Source organism: Saimiri boliviensis, chromosome 12 (assembly GCF_048565385.1).
Source record: "Saimiri boliviensis isolate mSaiBol1 chromosome 12, mSaiBol1.pri, whole genome shotgun sequence".
NCBI classification, from domain to species: Eukaryota; Metazoa; Chordata; class Mammalia; order Primates; family Cebidae; genus Saimiri; species Saimiri boliviensis.
Window position 1 is genome coordinate 106,253,859 of NC_133460.1, and position 24,982 is coordinate 106,278,840.

Below are 24,982 nucleotides of genomic sequence, written 5' to 3' on the forward strand. Positions count from 1 at the left end.
AAAAAAAAAAAGCTAGCGGTGGGTATGGTGACTCACACCTGTAATCCCAGCACTTTGGGAAGCTGAGGTATGTGGATCGCTTGAGCCCAGGAATTGGAGACCAGCCTGGGCAACATGGCGAAACCTAATCTCTACAAAAAATGCTAAAAGTAGCCAGGCATGGTGGTGCACACCTGTAGTCCCAGCTAGTTTGGAGGCTGAGGTGGGAGGATCACTTGACCCCGGAGGATCAAGTCTGCAGTGAGCCATGATCATGCCACTGCACTCCAGCCTGGATGACAGAGTGAGACCTGTCTAAAAAAAAAAAAAAAAGATGAGTCCCTGCATGCCTGAGGCCTTTCTCACCTCTGTGCTCTGAAGCTCTAGTTAAAGAGTGGTTTAAACTGCCCCATTCTGAGCACCGTGTCATTTCCTTCCCAAAGACTTCTCTAACTGCCTCTGCTTTACATTTTCCTCAGCTTCTTCCGATTCCAAGTTTCTTCTTCCATAAGATGCCCGATTTGTTTGTGTCTCCACAAAATTCATATGTTGAAATCCTAACCCTAGCAGAATGTGATTGCCTTTGGAGGTAAGACCTTTCAAGAGGTAATTGAGATAAAATGAGGTCCTGTGGGGGTGCCTAATCCAACACGGCTGTGGTCCTCAGAAGAAGAGATTAGGACATAGACGGGTTCAGAGAGAAGACCGTGTGAAGACATGAGAAGACTGCCACCCACAAGCCAAAAGGAGAGGACTCAGAAGATGCCAACCTGGCCAACACCTTGATCTTGAATGTCCAGCCTCCAGGATGATGAGACAGTAACTGTTGCTGAAGCCTTCAAATCTGTGGTGGGGTTACAGCAGCCGGAGCGGACCAGAGCAGGCTCTCCTCCCTGCTCAGAGCATTCACACTATCGCGGAAGCCCAATCACACCAGGCATTTGTGTGGGTCACAGAGTTGACAGTTTCTGGAGGGTGGTTTCTGGAAAGTGGTTTCTGGAGGGCGCCTTATGGATCTGACATCACAGCAATGCACACAACTGAAGCTGGAGTATTGCACCTGCTCCACCTGCAAAGTCTCTTGTGCCGCCACCGTTTTGGTGAGCCATCCTTTCTCCCTCCCTCCCCAAGTCCTCAGGAGTAGTCCCTAGTTTGGCTGGTCGTGGTAGCTCATGCCTGTAGTCCAAGCACTTTGGAGGCCAAGGCGAGTGGATCATCTGAGGTCAGGAGTTCAAGACCAGCCTGACCAACATGGTGAAACCTCGTCTTTTTTTTTTTTTTTTTTTTTTTAAAAAGAAGAAGAAGAAGAAGAAGAAAGGAATAGTCCCTAGTTCTTCTCTTTCCTTTGCCAGGGTTTTCCCTGTGTTTTGCCACCTGATGAAGACTTGCTGCCATTGCCGATTGGCCCATTCAAGACGTTTTTCTTAGTAATATTCTCCTTCTGAGAAAAATTCTTCTGTAACCAGGCATGGTGGCTCATGCCTGTAATCCCAGCACTTTGGGAGGCTGAAGTGGGTGGTGGATTGCTTGAACCTAGGAGTTTGAGACCAGCCTGGCCAACACGGCAAAACCCCATCTCTACTTAAAATACAAAAGTTAACCGGGCGTGGTGGCAGGTGCCTGTAGTCCCAGCTATTCAAGAGGCTGAGGCAGGAGAATGGCTTGAACCCTGGAGGAAGAGGTTGCAGTGAGCCGAGATAGAGTCACCACACTTCATTTAGCCTGAGTGACAGAGTGAAACTGTCTCAAAAAAAAGAAAAAGAAAAAAAGAAAAATTATGCTGCGGTTTTTTGAGGGGAAAGAGGCAAACAGTCTTGTCTCTCACATTAAACCTTTTTTTAACCTGATAGTGGAATTCTTCTTTCTTCTTTCTTTCTTCTTTTCTTTCTTTCTTTCTTCTTCTCCTTCTCCTTCTCCTTCTTCTTCTTTTTAATGTAAAACCAGATCTCATTCTATTTATTTATTTATTCTAAAAAAAAAAGATACATGTGCAGAACGTGCAGGTTTGTTACATGAGTATAAGTGTGCCATGGTGGTTTCTGCATCTACCCACCCTCCTCACCTTCCACCACCTCCCAGGAGCTCCTAAGGGTCCTCTGAGCTTGGGAAGATGCCTGGTCTCCTGGAAGCCTGTGATGAAATCAGTGCTAATTTGTTTCTATGGAGTGGTCCTACCTTGTGGCAGGGGTAAGGAACTTCCATTTGCCTGAAGGTCTCTGAACCACACAAAAACAGACACTAGCTGCATGCACGCAAAGGATGGCTGAGTGGTCAATAACTGGAGGAACTGTGGGGAGGGTGGGACGCTACCAGGCAGGAGGGTCTTCGGGTGGGTGCTCTCCGCCCCACCCGGGGTCCGCAGGGCCTCCTCCACCCAGAGTGGGCCGGCAGTTCTGCCTATCAGCGATCTGGGCAAGTCTGCTGCTTTTTATGACCTCACTTGCCGAAACTCAAGCCACGCCTGGGTAAGTACATTTTGCACACTCCATAAACAGGTGCCAGACTGCTGCGTCATCACATTTTTGCAAGTTTGTTTTCTTTTTATATGTGCGTTTCCACATTATTTACGGCGTAATTTGCCCAGGTGCAAACTGGAAGCCCTGGGAGCAGTTGGCTTCGTTTTGAAAGAAAGGCTTGTTCCCAGCCTTACTGCATAAAGGCCAAGAGAGAGGTGAGAGGTTCCTGGCGCAGGGCTCCTTGCAAGGGACAGTTCTGAGCTGCTAGGTGCGGCCAATCAGATGGCAGGGGCCCGCTTTCGTTTGGATAAGCCTTTTCTGAAAGGAGCCCTGCTGATGTAATAACGGGGAAAATCCCTGTGTGAAAGGCCCTGAAACTGATGGGCTGGGAAATGCTGATTTCACGTGGGCAGGAACGCTTGTCTAACACGACCGCTCCGCACCGCCCCTGCCCAGGTAGAAAGTGCAGCTGGCTTGCACCAGTGCGAGGGCGGAGACGCACTGTTTGCCTGACTGCTTAAGGTGGGTCGGGGGCTCTGTTTAGAACTCGCACAATTCTGAATGGAGGAGGAGAAAGTCCGGTTGCTGAAGGGCAGACTTTCCATGCGCCGGCAGCCTCCCAAGTCCAGAACACCCCCGAATGTAAGTAGAAGGCAGAGGTGTGTACACCTTCGGTTCTGGTCTTGGGAAAGCCCAAGAGGGTGGCGGTTGCAGAGTTCCCTGCAAGAGGGCCGCAGCCAGGCTTCCGTCGGAGGTTTTGAAATGTATACCTCACCAGGAGTTTCGCCAGTCTCTTTAGTCTGTTTGTTTAAAAACCTAGTTCAGATGCCTTGATTTTAATAAGGTTATAGCATTTAATTAGGTTAATGATTGTCGTGTATTAATATTACATTCAACCTTATGGTTCAACCTGAAAGATACAAGGAAGTTAATAATTGATAAGACAATGATTCTAACACTCAATATTTTCTAATGAGGGATCATCTTCCCAATGAACATAAAAAATAAATGGAAGTGATTAATTTTAAATGTGTGACTTTTACATTCTCTGAGAGAGCATGTGTGCGTGTGTGTGCTTACAGCAAAAGGCAAGAAAGGATTAAGGAATCATATCCTTTTGATTGACGGTTAGGAGTGAGAGATTGAGTGCTGTGGGGACATCACTCACTCACGGTTTTCTCAGTTTGAAGGCATTTTAATTGGGCCTGTTTGAACCACTTCCATTTTATTTTCCAGTGATGGTTCGGTACACGGAATGCAGGATGGCTACTCAGTCAATGTTGGCTAAATGAATAAGCAAGTCAATGGGTGAATTTTAAGCTCTCCTAGGAACTGGTATGATGAAAACCATATTTCCATGAAGAAATCTTAAATTAGAAGGCTGGAGTTTGAGGTCTATTTCCAACTTTTGGCCTCCCTGAGCTGAGTCTTTGGCAAACTCACCTTCTGTAGCCTGAGTTCCCCCATTGGGTTAGAGCGGTCATCTCTATGGCTCCAGCTCTGAAAGGCTATGATTTTTTTAAGTTTTCCGTAATTTAGTTTTTCCAACTAGAAAAAGTGAAGGTAACACCTCTAGGCCTGCATGTGTTGTAGCACCCTATGGGATTCAGTTGGATGAGGTCAGTAAATGTGCTGGGCTTTGCTGTGAACTGTGTGGGAAGCATCCTAACGAAGATGATCATTAATAAACTGTGCCACTAAGTGAGCCCATGAAATGACTCCAGTCGATCTGGCAGTTTGCTGCCTTGCAAGATCTTGTTTGGTCCCGATCGCCCAGTTTCCTTAGCAAGAAAGCCATTCTTCCTTGATGAAAAGTGTGTGCAGAAGTGAAACTGATTTGATGAAACAAGTGTTTAGAGTAAAAAAAATAAAAACCATATGTTGTTGGAGAGCAGTGGGTTTCACGCCTCCTGATGTCTGACGCCGAGCTCTGCCATCACCAACAGTGGGAAACCAGCCACACTCTGAATTTCCAAACTGAACACAATTAGAAACAGCAAATAATCCGACGAGCAGCATTCCTCAGGCTCTTTGGCAAATGGACCCCTTTTGTCACTCCGTTTGTATATGCACGTATAAGCGTATGCTGGCACTAGCTCAGAGTCTCACTAACAAACTCATTTTTCAGAAGTGTCTGCCAACTGCGGGGTGGGGAATAAAAACACCAGCCCGTATTGGGAAAGAAGTCCGGGTGGCAGATCGCGAAAGAAAACCCTTCCAAAGTAATTTTCCATGATGTGACTGTAGAGATAAACATTTCCCATCATCTGGCTTTTGAGTTTGGGGAGATGAGCAGACAGAAAAAAACCCTCAGATCTGTTTTCATTTCACAGATGTTTATACCCTTTTGTTTCTTCCAGTTACCTCTGACAAAATTCTGGAGGACGCTGGGCACCCTGAATCACCATGGGGAATGAGAACAGCACCTCGGACAACCAGGTGGGTGTCAGGAAGCTTCTCCCTCAAGATACACAGTGCTCTTGGCAAACCTTGACTAAGCTCTTTTCACAGCATCTCATCTTCACCCAGGAAGGTACAAGCCAAGATAGCTTCTGTGTAGATTCGTGCAGACGTTTGTGGATCGATGTAGCCATTTTTCATGTCATCAGAATTCTCTTACGATTAAGGCTAGCTCTAGTTAAAGCCAGAAGTGCTAGTTCTACTTACTATTTTTCTAGACATGCTCTTGCTTCGTCACCTCGAACTCCTGGACTCAAGCAATCCTTCTGCCATGCAGCCTTCCAAGTAGCCGGAACTACAGGCATGCACCACCACTCCTGGCTAATTTTTTAATTTTTAGGTTTTGTAGAGATGGAGTCTGGCTATGTTGCCCAGGCTGAACTCGAACTCCTGGACTCAAGCAATTCTCCTTCCATGGCTTCCCAAAGCACTGGGATTATAAGCATGAGCCACCATTACAGGCATGAGCCACCAGGCCTGGCCTTACTTTTTATTCTGTCTTCTAAAACTGACATAAGAGAGATTGGCACATTTTTCCTAGGTTGTGCCCATCCACCAACTTACGTGGATTTAGCAGAGGTTAAAATAAAACCTTTCCATGATGCTCCCCCAAATAAAGCTATGGCCATTAAAAAATGATTATGAAATTGGCCAGGCATGGTGGCTGACACCTGTAATCCCAGCACTTTAGGAGGCTGAGGTGGATGGATCAAGATGTCAGGAGATTGAGACCAGTCTGACCAACATGGTGAAACCCCATCTCTACTAAAAATACAAAAATTAGCTGGGCGTGATGGCGCATGCCTGTAACCCCAGCTACTCTGGAGGCTGAGGTGGGAGAATCACTTGAACCTGGGAGGTAGAGGTTGCAGTGAGCCGAGATTGTGCTGACTGGCAACAGAGAGAGACTCTATCTCAAAAAAAAAAAAAAAAAAAAAAAAATTCTGAGCTTTATCAGTGTTGAGCAGATTAAATGTGAATGGTTATTCTCATCTTAAGCAAGGTTTTCACAATGGAAGAATGGACTTTAACTGCTTCATTGTGCACAGGCTGAGGTTATTACAACATATTCAAATTTTTTATTATCTATTTTAAGTTTGAAAGTTTTAACTTAATGCCTTGGTGAACAAAATCAGGGAGACACTTTTCCATTTATCTCACATGAACTGGAAACTTTGGATTAAAGGCATTGAGTTCCTTGAATAAGAAAATTGGATCTAAAATCTCACATACTGTAGTTCATTTTTCCTCTGCCTTTTTCTTCCCTACAAAATTGCCCAGCTAATTTTTGTATATACATATATGTATTTGGAGACAGAGTCTCACTCTTTTGCCCAGTCTGGAGTACAATGGAGCAATCTTGGCTCACTGCAGCCTCCACCTCCTCGGTTCAAGCAATTCTCCTGCCTCAGCCTCCTGGGTAGCTGGGACTGCAGATACGTGCCACCATGCCCAGCTAATTTTTTATATTTTTAGTAGAATAATGAAGTCATACAGTCTGTGACCTTTAAGGATTGGCTTTTTTTTTTTTCCTCTCAGCATAAATTTCTTGAGATTTATCCAAGTACTGTGTGTTTCAACGGTCATTCCTTTTTGTTGCTGAGTGGTATTCCAGGAGTAGATATACTGTACATTTTATTGAACCATTCACCCACTGACACTCTTCTAGATTATTTCCAGTTTTTGTCTATTGCAGATAAAGCTGCCATGAACACATGTGTTCAGGTGTTTTTTGAGAACACACGTTTTCATTTCCCTAAGATAAATGCCCAAGAGTGCAGTCGCTGGGTTGTATGACAGCTGCATGTTGAGTTTTATATGGAACTGACAACCTTTTCTAGAGTCGCTATGGCATTTTTCATTCCCACTAGCAACGTATGAGTGATCTGGTGTTTTTGTACCTTGGGTGTCATTTAGTGGTGTCACTTTTTGGTGTTGCTATTCCAATGATAGGTGTGTTGTGATATCTCCGTGTGGTTTTAATTTACATTTTGATGATGGATAAAGCTGTTGTACACCTTTCATGTGTTTATCTGCCATCTACATATTCTCTTTGGTGAAGAATAAGTTTATGTCTTTTGCCCATTTTCTAACTGGATTATTATCATTATTTTTAAAAAGAGTTTTCAGAGTTCTTTATATAGTCTAGACTAATCCTTTGTCAGTTCTTGGTTTTCAGATATTTTCTTCCATTCTGTAACATGTCTTTTTATCCTTTTAATAGGATCTTTTACAGAGCAAAAGTATATAATTTTGATGAGGAACAGTTGATCAGTTTTTCTTCTTAGGGGTACTGCTTTTGGTATTAAATCTTAGAACTCTGCTGACAACAACATCCTGACGATTTTATGCTTTTTTTCTTTCGGTAAAAGTTTTAAAGTTTTACATTTTATATTTGAGTGCGTGATTCATTTTGAGTTAATTGTTGTGTAAGATACATGACTTAGGTGTTTCACATTCTCTGGGTTTGGACAAATGACTAGTATCACGCAGGGTAGTTTCACTGCCCTAAAAATCTTCTGGGCTCTACCTGCGCATCCCTCCCACACCTGTCAGTCCCTGGCAACCACTAATCTTTGTACTGTCTACAGTTTCGCCTTTTCCAGAATGTAATATGGTTGGATGTTACAGGATGTAGCCTTTTTACTTTCTTTCTTTCTTTTTATTTATTTTTTGTTTTTGAGATGGAGTCTCGCTCTGTCGCCCAGGCTGGAGTGCTGTGGTGCAATCTTGGCTCACTGCAACCTCCGCCTCCTGTGTTCAAGTAATTCTCCTGCCTCAGCCTCCTGAGTAGCTGGGACTGCAGGCACACACCACCACTCCCAGCTAATTTTTGTATTTTCAGTAGAGACAGGATTTCATTACATTTCATTTCGATCTCTTGACCTCAAGATCCACCCGCCTCAGCCTCCCAAAGTGCAGGGATTATAGGCATGAGCCACCGACCCCAGCTATATGTAGCCTTTTCACATTGGCTTCTTTCACTCAGTAATGTGCATTTAATGTTCCTTCATGTCTTTTCATTTCTCGGTCATTGCTTTTTAACCCTGAATAATTTTCCATTGCCTGAATGTACCAGTTTATTGATCTGCTGAATAGCATCTTGGTTGCTTCCAAGTTTTGGCAATTATGAATAAAACTACTGTAAACATCTGTGTGCTGGTTTTTGTGTGGACATACGTTTTCAGCTCCTGTGGGTAGATACCAAGGAGTGTGATTGCTGAATCATATAAAAGTATGTTTCGTTTTGTAAGAAATCACCACACTGTCTTTGAAAGTGGCTGTAGCATTTTGCATCCCTACCAGCAGTGAATGAGAGTTCCTGTTCCATATCCTCCCCAGCATTTGGTGTGGTCAGTATTTCTGGATTTTGAGTCATTCTAATAGGTATATAGTAGTATCTTGTTTTAATCTGCATGTTCCTGTTGACATAGGATGTGGGACATCTTTTCATATGCTTATTTGCCATCTGTATATCTCCTTTGGTGAGGTGTCTGTTCAGGTCTTTGGCCTATTTTGAAATTAGGCTGTTTTCTTGTTGAATTTTATGAATTTCTTGTATACTCTGGATAAAGCGTGTCCTTTTGAAATAATTTCTCCCAACCTGTGGCTTGTATTCTCATTCTCTTGAGGGTGAGATTCATTTATTGCATTTTTTAAAAACTTGCGAATGTCCATCTTTCTAGCAACATTTGCTGAAAAGAGTATCCCTCTGCCATTAAACTGTTTCTGAGTCTTTCTCAAAAATCAGTTACATATATTTGCATGGCTCTGTTTCTGGGTTTGCTATTCTTGTCCATTAATTGTCTTGATTACTGTAGCTAATAATAAGTCTTGAAATCAAGTAGAGTGAGTCTTCTTACTTTATTCTTTTCCAAAATTGTTTTGCTATTCTTGCACCTGTGACTTTCTGTATAAATATTAGAATAAATCTATACAAGTCTACAAAATACCTTCTGAGATTTTGATAGGAATTACAGTCAAATTACAGATTAATTTGAGGAGAATTGACTTCTTTACTATATTGGGTCTTTCAATCCATAATCACCCGCTATGTCTCTCCATTTATTTAGGTCATCTTTATTTTCTTTTTTTGAGATGGAGTCTCACTCTGTCACCCTGGCTGGAGTGCAGTAGCGTGATCTCGGCTCACTGCAACCTCCGCCTCCTGGGTTCAAGCGATTCTCCTGCCTCAGCCTCCCAAGAAGTAGCTGAGACTATAAGTGTGCGCCACCGCGCCCAGCTAATTTTTGTATTTTTAGTAGAGACGGTGTTTTACTATGTTGGCCAGGCTGGTCTCGAACTCCTGGCCTCAGGCGATCAGCCCGCCTCAGCCTCCCCAAGGGCTGGGATTACAGGCATGTGCCACCACGCCCAGCCTATTTTCGTTTTCATTATAATTTTTGTAATCTTCAACGTATAGAGCCTCCATGTATTTTATGAAGTTAATACCTAAGTATTATATTTTGTTTGGAGTGACTGTAAATGGGATCATGTTTTTAATGTTGGTATTCATGTGTTTGTTATTAATGTGTTGATTTTTGCATGCTGATTTTGTATGCTATGACCATGCCGAACTCACTCACTAGTTCCAAGAAGTTTGTTTGTTTTTGTAGATTTCCTGGGATTTTCTATGTACATAATCATGTTATTTGCAAATAGGTGCAGTTTTATTTCTTTTTTTTTTTTTCCATTCTGTATACCTTTTCCCTCCCTCCCTCCTTCCCTCCTTTCTTCCCTCCCTTCTTCCCTCCCTCCTTCCCTCCTTCCCTCCTTCGCTCCTTCCTTCCTTCCTTCCTTCTTTTCTTCTTCCTTTATTACAGTGGCTAGGACTTTCAGTCTTGTGTTAAGCAAGAGCAACGAGAGGAGACATCTTTCCCTGGTTCCAAGTCAGTCTTTCACTGTTAAGTAAGATATTAGCTGTAGAGTTTTGTTTTGTTTTTAAACATAATACTCGTAATCAAATTGAGGCAGTTCTCTATTCCTAGTTTGCTGTGGGTTTTTATCATGAATGAGTGCTGGGTTTTGTCAGATGCCTTCTCTGCATCAATCGATGTAATTGTATAATCTTTCTTCTTCGGCCTGTTGATATATTGGATTACACTGATCGATTGTCGATTGTTGAACCAGGCTTGCTTGCCTGAAATAAATTCCACTTGATCAGGGTGTATAATTATTTTTACACATTGTTGGATTCAATTTGCTAACACTCTGTTGAAGACTTTTGTTATCTAAATTTGTAAGAAATATTGCTCTGTAGTTTTCTTTTTTGTCTGGTTTTGTATCACGTTAATACTAGCCTCACAAAATGAGTTGAGAAGTGCTTGCTCCTGTTCTGTTTCTAGAAGAGATTGTGTAAAGAAATCTTATATTAAAAAAAATGTCGGCAACTAATTTCAATTATTTTTAAGCACTCTGTGGGCCAAACAAATGTGCCTGCTGGCTGGGGTTGGCTCCGGGCACGCCTCCCAGTAATTTCCACTTGAAGGAATGTTCTGTCTGTGTTTTAGAGTTGAGAAGGGCACAGCTATTGGGTGAGTGCCCTCAATGTGCACAGTACGGACCACTAGACATATTTTGGCCTTCAGTCCTGCTTATTAAGAAACCAAACAGCTCAAGTTCAACCCCTTCTTTGGGGTCTTAAGGATCCTTTTGGACCCCAAGCCCCCTGCAGTCCCCACTACCAGCTACGAACACGATAGAGCAGTGGGCCAGGGCAGGAGGTACGTGATTTTGTGCTTCAGGGGACATTTAGCAATGTCTCAAGACAGTTTTTATTGTCACAATTCAGAGGTGGGGTGCTACTGGCATCTGGTAGGTAGAGGTCAGTGTTGCTGCCAAGTATTCTACAGTGCACAGATAGTCCCCGACAACCAAGAATGATCCGGCATAAAATGTCAACAGCACTGAGGGTGAGAAGCCCTGGAATACAGGAACATGTGGCTTAACTGCTTTAACAGAATGTCTCGGGGAGGTGGGTAAACTTCTTTAACCTGAGATGTATTTCTACCTGAATATAGGCGAAGTTGAAAATGGCTGACATTTTCTCCCCATTGCTTTCATGAAACCCCCTGTCCAGAATTGAATGTACACTGGTTACTTAGGATACACTCAGAAATCAAATCGCACCGTCAAACGAAGGGTTAGTACTTTCAAAAGGCTCTTGCTGTATACATTGTCAGAATGCCTTCCAGAATAGTGATGTCAGCTTACACTTCTCTCACCAGGACATGAGATTCTGTCTCACTGTGTCCTTGCAGGCAATAGATGTTCTAATGTTTCAGATCTTTACTGATTAGGAAGGTCAAAATGCTGGTGTGGGGAGTTAAATAACCACATCCCATTCCACCTGTCCCTCATTTCTCACCTCCTACCAGCTCCTGACTCCATCCTTCCTCCTCAGCCTACATTCTCCTTGAGTGACCAGATCTTTTCCTGGCTCTGCAAGTTTTCACTTCTCCAGCCTCAGCCAGACATAACCCTGTCTGGCGGATATCAGGACCAGACGAGATCTGCCTTTGGTAGAGAAACAAATAGGAAGGAAGCATGGGTGTGTCTGGCTGCAGGACCCAGGGCTCTCCAGGGAACTGGGAACCCAGACCTACCTTTCCTTTGTCTCCTGGACCTCAGCACCTGGTGACCCACAGCCACCCCGAGTCCCTCAAATCTGAACTCAGCCTTCTGTCCCCATCATGTTCATTCTCCTGTGATGATCCCCGTCTTGGGTACCATGATCTACCTGGCCTTCCAAGACAGAAATCTGGGGGTTCCCCCAGACTCCACCCACTCCCACCCCCTACATGTGATAAATTACCCTATGTCTAATTAATTAATCGATGAATGGCCTGGCCATTTAGCCTTCCAAATTTCAGGCAGGCTAACTTTTTTTAAGATTGTAAGAGACAAAAGCTCATCTTCGGTGACCATAAGCAGAGAAAGGAATCGTTGGCTTATGGAATTGAGAAGCCCACAGAGAGGGTCTGGCTGCAACAGTGGCTGAGTCCAGAGATTCAAAAGATGGCTCTGGGGATCCCTCTCACTGGATCACGTTCTACTTTCCTCTGTGATTCCCTAGTGCCCAGGTGGTGCCACCAGCCTGGTGGAAATGGCATGTCCAGTCTTCCATGCTTCTTCCAGCCAATAGTCCAGCCTTCTGTTTTTTCGAGACAGAGTCTCACTCTGTCACCCAAGCTGGAGTGCAGTGGCATAGTCTTGGCTCACTGCAACTTCCACCTCCCGGGTTCAAGGGATTCTCCTGCCTCTGCTTCCTGAGTAGCTGGGATTACAGGTATGCACCGCCACGCCTGGCTAAGTTTTGTATTTCTTTTAGTGGAAATGGGGTTTCACTTCGTTGGCCAGGCTGGTCTTGAACTCCTGACCTCAGGTGATCTGCCCACTTCAGCCTTCCAAAATGCTAGGATTATAGGCATGAGCCACCGAGCCCGGCCCCAGCCTGCTAATCAGCCCCCATAAGGAATCTAACTGACCCTGATTGTGTCATGTGCTCTCTCTGAAGTCAATCGTGCAGAATTTGGGATACTCGGGTAGCCACGTGAGTCACGAACCTCCCTTAATAGGACCAAGGTGAGCCCAGCTCTTTATCAGCCCCTTCATTATCACTTGGAGTAGTTTCTCAAGGGACATAAAGGCAGCACATATCCAAGACATTATCTTTTCTGACAGTTTTTCTCCTCCCGCTCCCTGCTGTCACAACCCCACCCTCTCATGCTGGGATCATTGTGAACACCTCCAAACTGCGATGTCCACCCCAGCAGGCACATTCCCCATCACACCCAGGCCCCTCGGCCCTCAGGAGACTCTGACTATGAGTGTACCTGGCGGTCCCTGAATCCTGCTTGCTAGGGAACGTTTGGAAGGAAAGATGCGAGTCTAAAGCAACCTCCTGTTCACAGATGAAGGAGCAGGCATTGAGGAGCAGCTGTCGCCAGGGTGAAGGGCGAGGGACAGGCCTGCCCGGTCCTGGCCCTTGTGTACTTCACACACCCTCGGGCTCCTGCTTCCTCCTCTCTCTCTCTCTGTTGTCTAATTCCTGGGATGCCATGGCAGCGTGGGAACACACCTCGTGGGTTTGGCTTGGGAATAAAAACCATGGCCAGGCGTGGTGGCTCACGCCTGTCATCCCAGCACTTTGGGAGACCAAGGCAGGTGATCACGTAAGGTCAGGAGTTCGAAACCATCCTGGCCAACATGATGAAACCCCATCTCTATTGAAAATACAAGAATTAGCTAGGCATGGTGGCATACTACCTTCCGAGCAGTAATCCCAACTACTTGGGAGGCCGAGACAGGAGAATTGCTTGAATCTGGGAGGTGGAGGGTGCAGTGAGCTGAGATCGCACTCCAGCCTGCATGACAGAGTGAGATTCTGTCTCAAAAAAAAGAAAGAAAAAAAAGAAAGGAAAAGAAACCCAAAACCAGCCAAGATTGCCCATCTGATCCTGTTCCCTGTGACCTTTCCTAACGGCAAGATCCCTTTGCATTTCAGCAGGAGGATGCCGGCTTGCATAACGTCATCCTGTGGCCTCCAGACCCTGAGCCCCCACAGGTACTGGGGAATGTGTGTTCTGCATGGCTTCCCTCTGGCCCCTTTCTAACGCCTAGATGGTTACAAACATTTGGTGTGGCATGTGCTTTTATATATTTAGGTTTTCTCCTCCTCCCCCTTCCATTGCTTCCTTCCATTCACCCCAAATAAGTTGTAAAACACAATTTGTCAATTGAAATTGACAATATACGTTTAGATTTTTTAGGATAGCATTTTAGTACCTGTCCAAGACTGGCTTGGTTGATACGTTTTGCGATGCTGAATAAGGCTTGTGTTGCCAGCAGAAAGGAATGCAGATGCTAAGAACCAATACTAATGCCTCCAAACTCTTCTGCCTTGATTTCCTTTGGCCTCCGGTGAAGCTGGGGCTGGGGTGGTGGCCCCACATTTGCTGCCTGTGTGCATAACCAATTTGTCGTAAAAGAAGATTAAATTCAGAATCAGCTGTCAGTGTCATGCAACAGGGTGCCAGCTGAGCCCCACTGCTGTAGCTCTGCCCAGTGTTTGCCATCCTCTGGGGAAGAGGGTAAATAAGGAGCTTTGCATCACCTCACAGTGCTTTTTCCTGGAGAGGACGTTGAGGTTAGTGTGTGTTCATGGGTGTGGTCAGGGTGAGGCTGTAAAACCCCTGGCTCCTCACTGGCCTGCTCTGAAGTCTCCTCACACCTGGCCAGGTATGGCAGTCGTCCAGGTGGATGGCTGTTAGGTGGGTGCACTGGATACATTTTTTTCTTTGCACATCCCAGCAAGGAGTGATGTTTAAGGTCGTGAAATAACAATTTGCATAGGGTGTTAGGAAGCCTTTTCACGTGTGTGAGTTCATCTGCTTCTGCTCATAATCCTATGAGCTGTTTTATGAACACAGAAGGAGGCTCGGAAGGTTAATCATCCCAGGTCATTTGGGTGAGTGGAGGAGTGAGAATCCGAACCCTGGGACTCTAAGGCTGCTGGGTCAGTGGTTTCCAAACTGGGTTCCAGGAAATCCTGGAGCCAATAGCAATGCTTCTAGGACTGGCCCAGGACAAAGAGGGAGTGGGGAGGGCAGAATCCAGCTTCCTGCTCCCCGACCTTCCACCAGGACCACTTACCCTATGTGACTTTATATTGCAAGGTGGCTCTTAGAAGAAAATGTTTTGGAATCAGAATTGGAAAGAAACACTGATCTGGTCCACCTCCATTATTTTTCAGTTTTGTGCATGGTGGATCCGGAGGACAAGGCACTTGCTCATTGCCATAAGTGAGCGGTGGGTTGGAGACAAGATGTCATCTTGGGGGACTCTAGTCTAGGCTCCAGGGGTGTCCCTGTGAAGGGAGGAGCACTTTTCTGGCTCCATCTCCTAGAGGTCTTCTATAGCGCTTTGCAGCAGAGCTCAAGAGCTCAGTCATAAGCTCCCATGTCGCAATGTGATGTGGATATAGTTTTTTATTAGCTCGGTGGGCATCTGGGAAGTCCCTCCCTGCTGGGCAGCTGGTACTTATTTAGGCGCTGTGATCACTTGAGGGGCAAGACAAACAAGGGCCCTGCCTTCTGGAACTTAGAGCCAACTGGAAAGTCAGATAAGCAAGTGAATAAACAGACATCAGTGAGTAAATACAAGGGTTTCATTTGAAACTTGACTGTGTGTGTATTGTTTACCAGGCACTGTTCTAGCACTTGAGAATCAGCAGGGAACAATTCAGCTGTGATCTGCTTGAATGAAGTTTCCTTATGAGGCGCTAATAGGTAGAAAACACATCATAAAATTTCCAGTGGTAACTGGGTTCAGGGGCTGTCTTTTATTATTGCAGTACACTATGTGTAAGTAAGATTTACCATTATAACCGTTTTCAGTGGACATGTCAGTGGAATTAGGTACATTAGTACATTGCTGTGCAACCATCACCACCATCCAGCTCCAGAACGTTTTCATCTTCCCAAACGGAAACTCTGCCCATTACACACCAACTCCCCGTTCTCCCTCTCCCCAGCCCCTGGGAAACTTTCTCTCCTTCCTTTCCTCCTTCCCTCCTTCTTTCCTTCCAACTGGGTCTTATTCTGTTGCCAAGGCTGAGGGCAGTAGTGCGATCATAGTTCACCGCAACCTCCAACTCCTGGGCTCAATCAATCCTCCCTCCTAAACCTCCCAAGTAGCTGGGATTATAGGCACACGCTACTGTAGCCAGCTGCTTTGTCTGTGAATTTGACTACTATAGGTACCTCATGTAAGTGGAATCATATAGTGTTTGTATGTGATTATTATTTCACTTTGTGACTGGCTCATTTCACTAAGCATAATGTCCTCAAGGTCCACCCATGTTGCTGCATGTCAGAATTTCCTTCTCTGTAAGGCCGAAAGATATTCCATTGTATGTATAGGCCACATTTTGCTAATCCTTTTTTTTTTTTTTTTTTTTTTTTTTTTGAGACAGAGTCTCACCCTCACCCAGGCTGGAGTGCAGTGGCCATGATCTCGGCTCACTGCAACCTCCTCCTCCTGAGTTCAAGTGATTCTCATGCCTCAGCCTCCCGAGTAACTGGGATCACAGGCACACATCCGCACACCCGACTAGTTTTTGTATTTTTAGTAGATGGACGCTTGGGTTACTGCCATCTTTTGACTACTGTGAATAATGCTGTGATGAATATGTGTGTCCATGTAAGTATCTACGTCTCTGCTTCCTATTCTTTTGGGTATATACCTAGAAGTGGAATTGCTAGATCATACGATAATTCTATGTATACGTTTTTGAGAAACCACTAAACTTTTCCACAGCAGCTGCACCATTTTTACATTTCCACTAGTAGTGTACGAATGTTCCAATTTCTCTACGTCCTCACCAACACTTGTTACTTTCTGTGTGTGTGTGTGTTTAATTAAATGTTCTTGGGTGTGAAGTAGTATGTCATTGTGGTTAGGGGCTATTTTTGATGAAGTACAGGGGAGAGCTCTCTGCAGAGACCTGGTATACTGAGAAGGAGGCAGCCACGTAAGGTTCTGGAGAAGGAACATTCTGGAATAAGGAAACAGCTGTGTATAGTATAGGAATAGTGTAACAGTATGGGAGGAATGAAGTTGCTGTACTTTTTTTTTTTTTTTTTTTTGAGAAGGAGTCTCAACCTTGAGTGCAGTGGCACAACTTGGCTCACTGCAACCTCCGCCTCCCAAGTTCAAGTGATTCTCCTGCCTCAGCCTCCCGATTGGCTGGGACTACAGATGCGTGCCACCATGCCCAGCTAATCATTGCATTTTTAGTAGAGTCAGGGTTTCACTGTGTTAGCCAGGATGGTCTAGATCACCTGACCTCATGAGCCGCCTGCCTCAGCCTCCCAAAGTGCTGGGATTACAGGCGTGAGCCATTACTCCCGGCTGCTTGCTATACTTTAAGATCAGCAAAGAATGCCAGCAGAAAAGTGAATGAGGGAAATTATGGTGAGCTGTGCAGCCAGGGAGGTGGGTGAGGGCTCAGTTTTGTATGTCTGGACCAGTCCTGGCAAGGAGTCTGGCTTTCTTCTAGTTGCGGCACAAAGGCATGGTGATATAAGAGCATTTCACTGGGATTTGAGCCTGCGTGCTCACTCACCTTGGGGGTGAGACTCCAGCAGTCAGGGCTCCCTAAGGAGCAAGCAGAGCAGCTGACGGTGAACTTGCGCCCAGCTCTGTCTGGGCTCAGCAGACTTGAGACTCAGCACTCAGCCAGGCTGAGTTCCCCATAACTGGCCAGTGGGTAACTGACAAGTGAAGGACTTATTAAAACCAACCAATCACATTTCCTTTTAAAACTCTCTGGCTTTTGCTTTGTTGAGTCCCCGTGGCTTGTTCAGGGAGATGGTCTTTGAGCCTTTGCAGGGGGCTGCAGTCCCTTATGTATCCCCACCCATGTGAGTACATCTCCACTGCTTCAAGCTCAGGGTCTTGGGTTATTCATTGCCGCTCAATAGTCACGGTGCCCGAGTCTTTCACTTGTACACACGGTCAAGGGGTTGAGCCCCTCAGCTGTGTTTGGTTCATTATTCAGGATGGTGCTAAGGTCCTAGAAGAATAGAGAGCAAGAAGCCTGGGAGGCCAGAGGCTCCCAGGTGAAGCTTGTTGTAGGGTTTTTGTGGCTTTTTATTTGTTTTTATAGGAGATACCTTGGAGAGTGAAAGGGGTGCACGCAGAAGCATTGTAGCCAAACACAGCTTCAGTCACTCACCACTTGTAGAGTCAATTAACAAGAGCTACCGATGTTTGAGACAAGCCTATGCAACATGGCAAGATACCTGTCTCTTCTAAAAATACAAAAAATTAGCAGGGCATGGTGGCATGCACCTGTTGGCCCAGCTATTCAGGAGGCTGAAGTGGGAGGATTGCTTAAGCCCTAGGGAAAGCAGGAGCAGAGGTCACAGTGAGCCAAGATTGTACCACTGCACTCCAGCTTGGGTGACAGAGTGAGACCTTGTCTCAAAAAACAAACAAACAAACATACAAACCAAAAAGCAAGAGTGAGGGCTGACATGAAAAAAGTCACTTTTTTGGCCAGGCATGGTGGTTCACGCCTGTAATGCCAGCACTTTGCGAGGCTGAGGCGGGTGGATCACAAGGTCAGGAGTTCAAGACCAGCCTGGCCAGCATGGTAAAACCTTGTCTTTACAAAAAATGAGGCAGGCATGGTGGCATACATCTGTAGTCCCAGCTACTCAGGAGGCTGAGGCAGGAGAATTGCTTGAACCAGGGAGGTGGAGGTTGCAGTGAGCTGAGATTGTGCCACTGCACTCCAGCCTGGATGACAGAGCGAGACTCTGCCTCAAAAAAAAAAAAAAAAAAAAAAAAAAAAAAAAAAAAAAAAAAAAAGAAAAAAGAAAAGCCAAAGCTTAGCTTAGGGGAAAATGTACAGGTTTCTGCTTTTAAGGGTACTGCTTTGCTTTTGGGGCAGAAATCAGGGACTTTTAAAAGGGGGACTTTGCATGTACAGCAGGCAGGGAGGGAGCGAGCAGGCAGGGAATGACAACTTGCTTCACTGCCTTACCCACCAGGTGGTCCAGCTGGCGCAAATCTAGGTTCTCAGGTGGCCGTTGTCTTGAGATACTCTCCAGGTGGACAGGAGTTCCGTTGTGGGTGTACTTGAGGTTGGAAATTGACAGTTGTCTCTCGAGGCAATCTCCTGGGTCTGGAGCTTCCAAGTGAGCACATAGTCAGATAAGCTTGTCTTATAGGGAGCGTCCGGTGAAGGGAAGGTCAAGGTTATAACTGCGTTTCTAAAGAGCTAAGCAGGAAGTGAGGAACCTGAGAAAAGGAAGAGAGAGAAAATAAGAAAACATAATAATTAAGAAAAACTCTTTTCTTCCTCTTAGAAAAATGGGGAACTGTTACAGCATCATAGCATTAAAGGGACACTGGGTTTTGCAGGTGGGGAGAAGTGAAATGGCTTAGAAAGAACATTGCGGGGCACAAGGTTCCTGACCCCGTTTTGTATTTTTTGCTTTTTTCTGTTTTGAAACGAAGTCTCACTGTCACCCAGGCTGGAGTGCAATGGTGTAATCTTGGCTCACTGAAACCTCTGCTTCCTGGGTTCAAGCGATTCTCCTGTCTGAGCCTCCCGAGTAGCTGGGATTACAGGCATGTGCCACCACACCAGGCTAATTTTTGTATTTTTAATAGCGATGGGGTTTCACCATGTTGGCCATGCTGGTCCGGAACTCTTGACTGGAGGAGATCTGCTCACGTTGACCTCTCAAAGTATTGGGATTACAGGTGTGAGCCACTGCGCCTGGCCTCCTGACACTGTTTTGAAGCCATGATCTTCTGGGCTTTTGGAAGGAAAATCAGCCTCCCCTTGAGAGGGTTGGAACCTGGTGTGTTCTCAGAGGGCAGCTGGCATAGGTAAGGTGAGAAGGCTAAGGGTCTGTTCTGTGATGATCCTGGGATATGAGGGTTCAGGCTGCTGATCTGAGGTGCAGAAAAAGGCTTGGGAATTGGAAAATGGGACTGGAGATAAGGTCGGATGAGGCAGCAGGGTATATGGGGCAACCTGAGCCACAGAGTTGGGGGACAGCCTGTGACTGGGGGACTCAGCCTTCATGCAGAACAAGAGAGGAAGGGAGGCAAGCACAGTAGGACCATTCCTCGGAGCATCTAGGCAGTGGGCCAGCAGTTTATTTCAACAATATTTGCTTTTGACATTTTTTGACAACAATTAATTGTTGCATTAATTACAAAGTGACTTGTCTTATTCAAGAAGTCAATTTTGGCCGGGTGCAGTGGCTAACGCCTGCAGTCCCAGCACTTTGGGAGGCTGAGGCCAGCAGATCACTAGGTCAGGAGATTGAGAACATCCTAACACAGTGAAACCCTGTCTTTACTAAAGATACAAAAAAATTAGCCAGGCGTGTGGGGCACACGCCTATGATCCCAGCTAGTCGGGAGGCTGAGGCAGGAGAATTGCTTGAACCCGGGAGGCAGAGGTTGCAGTGAGCAGAGATCGTGCTATTGCACTCCAGCCTGAGTGACAAAGTAAGACTCCATCTCAAAAAAAAAAAAAAAGTCAATTTTAATAACATCATAGTTATTAGGTACCTGCCGACCAGTCACAGTGATTGCTTGTTTTGTCAGCACAAATGCTACTGAAACTCTGGATTTTAGTAGTAGCCTTGGGTTCTGTTCTCTGTTCCTGAGGGAAGAGAAGCCATTGAGGAGGAAGATTCCCACCCTCAGCCTGAAACCTGTTCTGTCTGCTAATGGAAGCTTCCTCTTACTGAGCTGGGGTCACGGAGCCTCAGCCCGGTCTGCCTGTGGGTGCCTTTTGCAGCAAGCTGAGTCCTCGTGGTTACTCTTGCTCCTTCCTTCGGGAATGGACTCACTTAGGCCTCCTGGGAGGCTGTTCTTAGGGGGCCCCAAGCAGCCTCAGAGACTAAAGCACACTTGGCCAGGTGGTATATTGCACCAGCTGATGGTTGGAAATGAAGAGAAAGCCACTTGTATAACCAAGGCTCTGGAGGGGGACTCATTTAGGGGCGGGAGAACATGTCCAGTGGGAAGTTGGGTGAATGTCTAATACCCAGCCATGGGCAGCATCACCTGTCCCCAGGAGGGTCAGGGTCCTGGCTTACATGTGTCCCTCTCTGGGAAAGAGCTGTTGGTGACTCTGTGATGAGAGCTGTCTCCACTTGACAGCCCTTTCTGGGGTTTCATGCATTATGACTTGTGTAGAAAGCTCTTTGGCCAGGCGCAATGGCTCACACCTGTAATCCCAGCAATTTAGGGGGCCAAGGCGGGAAGATCATGAGGTCAGGAGATCAAGACCTTCCTGGCTAACATAGTGAAACCCTGTCTCTACTAAAAATACAAAGAATTAGCCGGGCATGGTGGCACGCACCTGTAGTCCCAGTGACTTGGGAAGCTGAGGCAAGAGAATCACTTGAACCTGGGAAGTGGAGGTTGCAGTGAGCCAAGATTGCACCACTGTACTTCAGCCTGGTGACAAAGCAAGACTCTATCTCAAAAAAGAAAGAAAGAAAGGCTCTATGACGAAATGAGGGCCATGCCAGCCCACAGCCCCAAATCCTGAAGGTGAGCTTCACAGTTGTTCAGTTCTGGAGACCCTACAGGGGACACCCAAGCTCCAAGCTCCAAGCATGTGGATTTCATGGGGGAAGGGCAACCCTAACCCCCATAGTACCACTTTCTAGACTTCTCCTTGGCCATGGGGCTGTCATGATTCCCATTTATGGCTCTGACCCTGTGGGGAGGAAGAAAAGACATTCAATCCAATTATTATAATGATCTGACTAAAAAAATGTCATCATTTGGTAACTCCATTCCAACATTTCTATTTTCTGGGTGTTTCTGTAGCAAGTACCAAAAAACATAATTTTCAACTATAGAAACTGTGATCAATGTTATGCAGAAAGAAGACAGATGCACAGACCCCAGACCTAGTCGGGGTGTCAGGGAAAGTGCTCCTGGGGAGCTGCTGTTCGAGTTCAGAGCTGCAGATGAGCAGGAAGGAGGTGACATCAGAGGGACCTAGAGACAACTCAGCAGGCATGCCTCCCCCAGCCTGGGCAGGTCTCCCAGGTTGGGTCCCTGCTCTGTGTATAGATGTGGCCTGGATAAGGTTTGCTTCTAAAGGGGACCTCAGAACTGTGGACATCTGAGGAACAGAGGAGCAGGAGGACAGGAGAATCTGTGTATGCGAGTCGTCCCCAGGGTCAGGTCATCACGAAAGGCTGAGGTTGTCCATTGCTCAGGCCCCGTGTGGTTATTGTAGCTTTGCTTGACAGAGGAAAGCCCCAAATGCATATGTACATCTTGTTTAAAGCTATGCCTGGTGCTCTAGGGTTACTTGAAGGTCCCTTCTTTAGTTCTTGAGGAACTCAAGGAGCTCAACGTTACAGCAGCACCAGCCCGTGCAGGATAGGCAGGATTTCCCAATATTCCATAGGCAGCAGGGGGCATCTGGGCTGCTTTGACTGTGTTGAATGGGAAAGAAGTTGAGCAAAGAGCAAATTAAACAGCAAGAATTAATTCAATCTTTGACAGCGGAGAGTTTCTTTCCCTTTCTTTCTTTTTATTTTTTGGTGACAGAGTCCTGCTCTGTCACCCAGACTGGAGTGCAATGGCGCAATCTTGGCTCACTGCAACCTCCACCTCTCAGGTTCAAGCGATTCTCCTTTCTCAGCCCCCCAAATAGCTGGAACTACAGGCACATGCTGTCATGCCTGGCTAATTTTTTGTATTTTAGTGGAGACAGGGTTTCACTGTGTTGCCCAGGCTAGTCTCGAACTCTGAGCTCAGGCAATCCACCTGCCTTGGCCTCCCAAAGTGCTAGGGTTACAGGCATGAGCCATTGCACCTGACCTTGACAGCTGAGAGTTTCTTTACTGCCACCTGTCTGCTCTCACAGCCTCTGCTCTGAGGTTCCTCCAGCCAGGAGGTGGGTGCTAGTTTTAACTCCAGTGGCTGAATGGCATGGCTCCAGGTTTTGGACAGATACATCATCTGAACAAATGCGTAAAATATTAACTTTAGGAGGAGCTGTGGAACTGAACTTGAACTTCTGTTCTTTTTTTTTTTTTTGAGACAGAGTCTCACTCTGTTGCCTAGGTTGGAGTTCAGTGGCGAAATCTCAGTTCACTCCAACCTCCTCCTCCCAGGTTCAAGCTATTCTCCTGCCTCAGCCCCCCAAGTAGCTGAGATTACAGGCCCCTGCCACCATTCCCAGCTAATTTTTGTATTTTTAGTAGAGATGAGGTTTCATCATGTTGGCCAGGCTGGTCTCAAGCTCCTGACCTCAAATGATCCACCCACCTTGGCCTCCCAAAGTGCTAGGATTACAGGTTTGAGCCACTGCACCCAGACTGAACTTCTGATTAACTGCTTCTGTTCTAAGCTGAGATAGCCACTGGGGCTTCGTTAATGAGGTTTGAATCCATTTCTTCTTTATACAATAATAACCAGCATGTACAATGTCTATGATGGTCTAGCCTTGTCCTTCATTTAATCTTCAGAACAACTCTGCAGTTATGATCCCCAATCTACAGATATGGCACTGGACGTGCAGAAGTCAGAGACTTACAGCTAAATAAGCAGTAAAGCTTGGGTTTCAGGACTACTGCCTCCTTCCTGCTCGTTCTTAAACCAAACCTCATGCTGCTCTAGCATGAAAATGAATGGATACAGGGATTCTAGAGGGGCAAAAAAATAAGACTTATGTCTGTACCTTATGTATTATCAAATAAACATCACAATACAGTATAGGCCATCCTGACATGCCCAGCTCTTTGCATAAAGAGACTCTCCCTTCCATTTGTACAGTTCTTATTTACAAGGTATTCCTGTCACCCACTGAGGTAGGGAATGGCAGATTGTGGCCCCCAGTTTATGGATGGAGAGAGAGAGGCCTGGAGAGGGGAAATGATCTGACCAAGGGCACGTGGATTTGGGTTTTCCGACCTCATCCAACTCTCTTTAAATCATTCTGTTTCTAAAATATTAAATACATACAGGTCATCAATATGGGGCATGTTTTCAAAGCCTCAAAAGCTTTCCCTTTCCCCTACAGACTAAAGACATCAGAACATGTCACCTCTTAGATCTTTGAGATTCCTGAGTTCTTTTAGGGTAATGCCCACCACCTGTGACCCAAATGCTTTTGAGGAAGGGAAGGCAGATATTGTTTATTAAATATCACTCATTGATTCACTAAATTCAAAATTCCACAAGGGTAGTAGGAACCATGACTCTCTTTTTAACATTAAGCTTTTTACTTTATTTATTTATTTATTTATTTATTTTTCAGACAGAGTCTCACTCTGTTGCCCAGACTGAAGTGCAGTGCATGATTTTGGCTTACTGCAACCTCCACCTCCCAGGTTCAAGCTATTCTTATGTTTCAGTCTCCCAAGTAGCTGGATCTACAGGTGCCCACCACCATGCCTGGCTAATTCTGGTATTTATAATAGAGACAAGGTTTTGCCATGTTGGTGAGGCTGGTTTGAAACTGCTGACCTCAAGTGATCTGCCCACCTCAGCCTCTCAAAGTGCTGGGATTACCGGTGTGAGCCACCATGCCTGGCCAACTTCTTACTTTAGAATATTTGCAGATTTGGCTTGGTGTGGTGGCTCACGCCTATAATCCCAGCACTTTGGGAGGCCGAGGCAGGCAGATCACAAGGTCAGGAGTTTGAGACTAGCCTGACCAACGTGGTGAAACCCTGTCTCTACTAAAAATACAAAAATTAGCCCAGTGTGGTGGTGTGTACCTGTAATCCTAGCTACTCAAGAGGCTGAGGCAGGAGAATCGCTTAAACCTGTGGGGGCAGAGGTTGTAGTGAGTTGAGATTGCACCACTGCACTCTAGCCTGGGCAACAGGCAGAGCAAGACTCTGCCTCAAAAAAAAAAAAAAAAAAAAAAGAATATTTTCAGATTTACAGAAAAGTTGCAACAATTGTACCGAGAACTCCCATACAGATGCTTCCCCAGCTTCTCCTAAAGTTAACGTTTCACACCCTGCCTGCTTTAGTCATCAGTGTCCACCCAGAACTTCGACTCAGCCTTTACTATTCATGAGGCATAAGCATCAAAATCACACGTCAAACTCTATTCTGTTATTTTCCGTCTTTTAAAGGATGGGTGAGGACCCAAACCCAGCTCTCTCTGATTTGGAAGCTCACTCATTTCTTCTGCTCCATCATGCTGCATCACATCAGAAAACATTCCGTTTGCGGAAAGCTGAAATTCTGCCCTGGCGGCCTTTCGCTTGGTGGCCTGATGCGGTACCTGCCAGGTTAGGCTGAGGTGTCCTTTGCAAGCTGTATTCACCAATGTTTTGTGCCGCCTCGGAGGCGAAGACACATTTGGGAGGGTCTAGCAGCACTGGTGGGAGCATTTGCCTCCCCTTGACAGGGAAGACGGGCAGCCTGCCGGCTCCAGCACAGAGCATGTGCGCATCCTCCATATTTGGCCAGCCTGGCAGTTGTTTCTGAAATTCAATTCCTAATGCCATGGGGATGACCTTTGGTCCACTTCCCAGCATTCACCTGCAGTCACGCTGCTCCCAAGG

General features: G+C 45.8%; 1 protein-coding gene across 20 annotated transcripts in view; it reads left to right on the forward strand.

Moving 5' to 3' along the window:
• Positions 1-24,982, forward strand: part of TACC2 (transforming acidic coiled-coil containing protein 2) — a 254,931-nt gene that overhangs the window by 25,016 nt on the left and 204,933 nt on the right. For 16 of the 20 annotated variants that reach the window (XM_074383003.1, XM_074383020.1, XM_074383016.1 and 13 more), the window contains exons 2-3: positions 4,796-4,874; positions 13,402-13,461. In XM_074383003.1, the coding sequence (XP_074239104.1) occupies positions 4,842-4,874; positions 13,402-13,461 (93 nt within the window). In that variant the 5' untranslated portion in view covers positions 4,796-4,841. Of the gene's footprint in view, positions 1-1,285; positions 3,078-4,795; positions 4,875-13,401; positions 13,462-24,982 lie in introns of those variants that run through there. The other 4 variants (XM_074383022.1, XM_074383008.1, XM_074383004.1 and 1 more) reach the window with 3 other exon arrangements.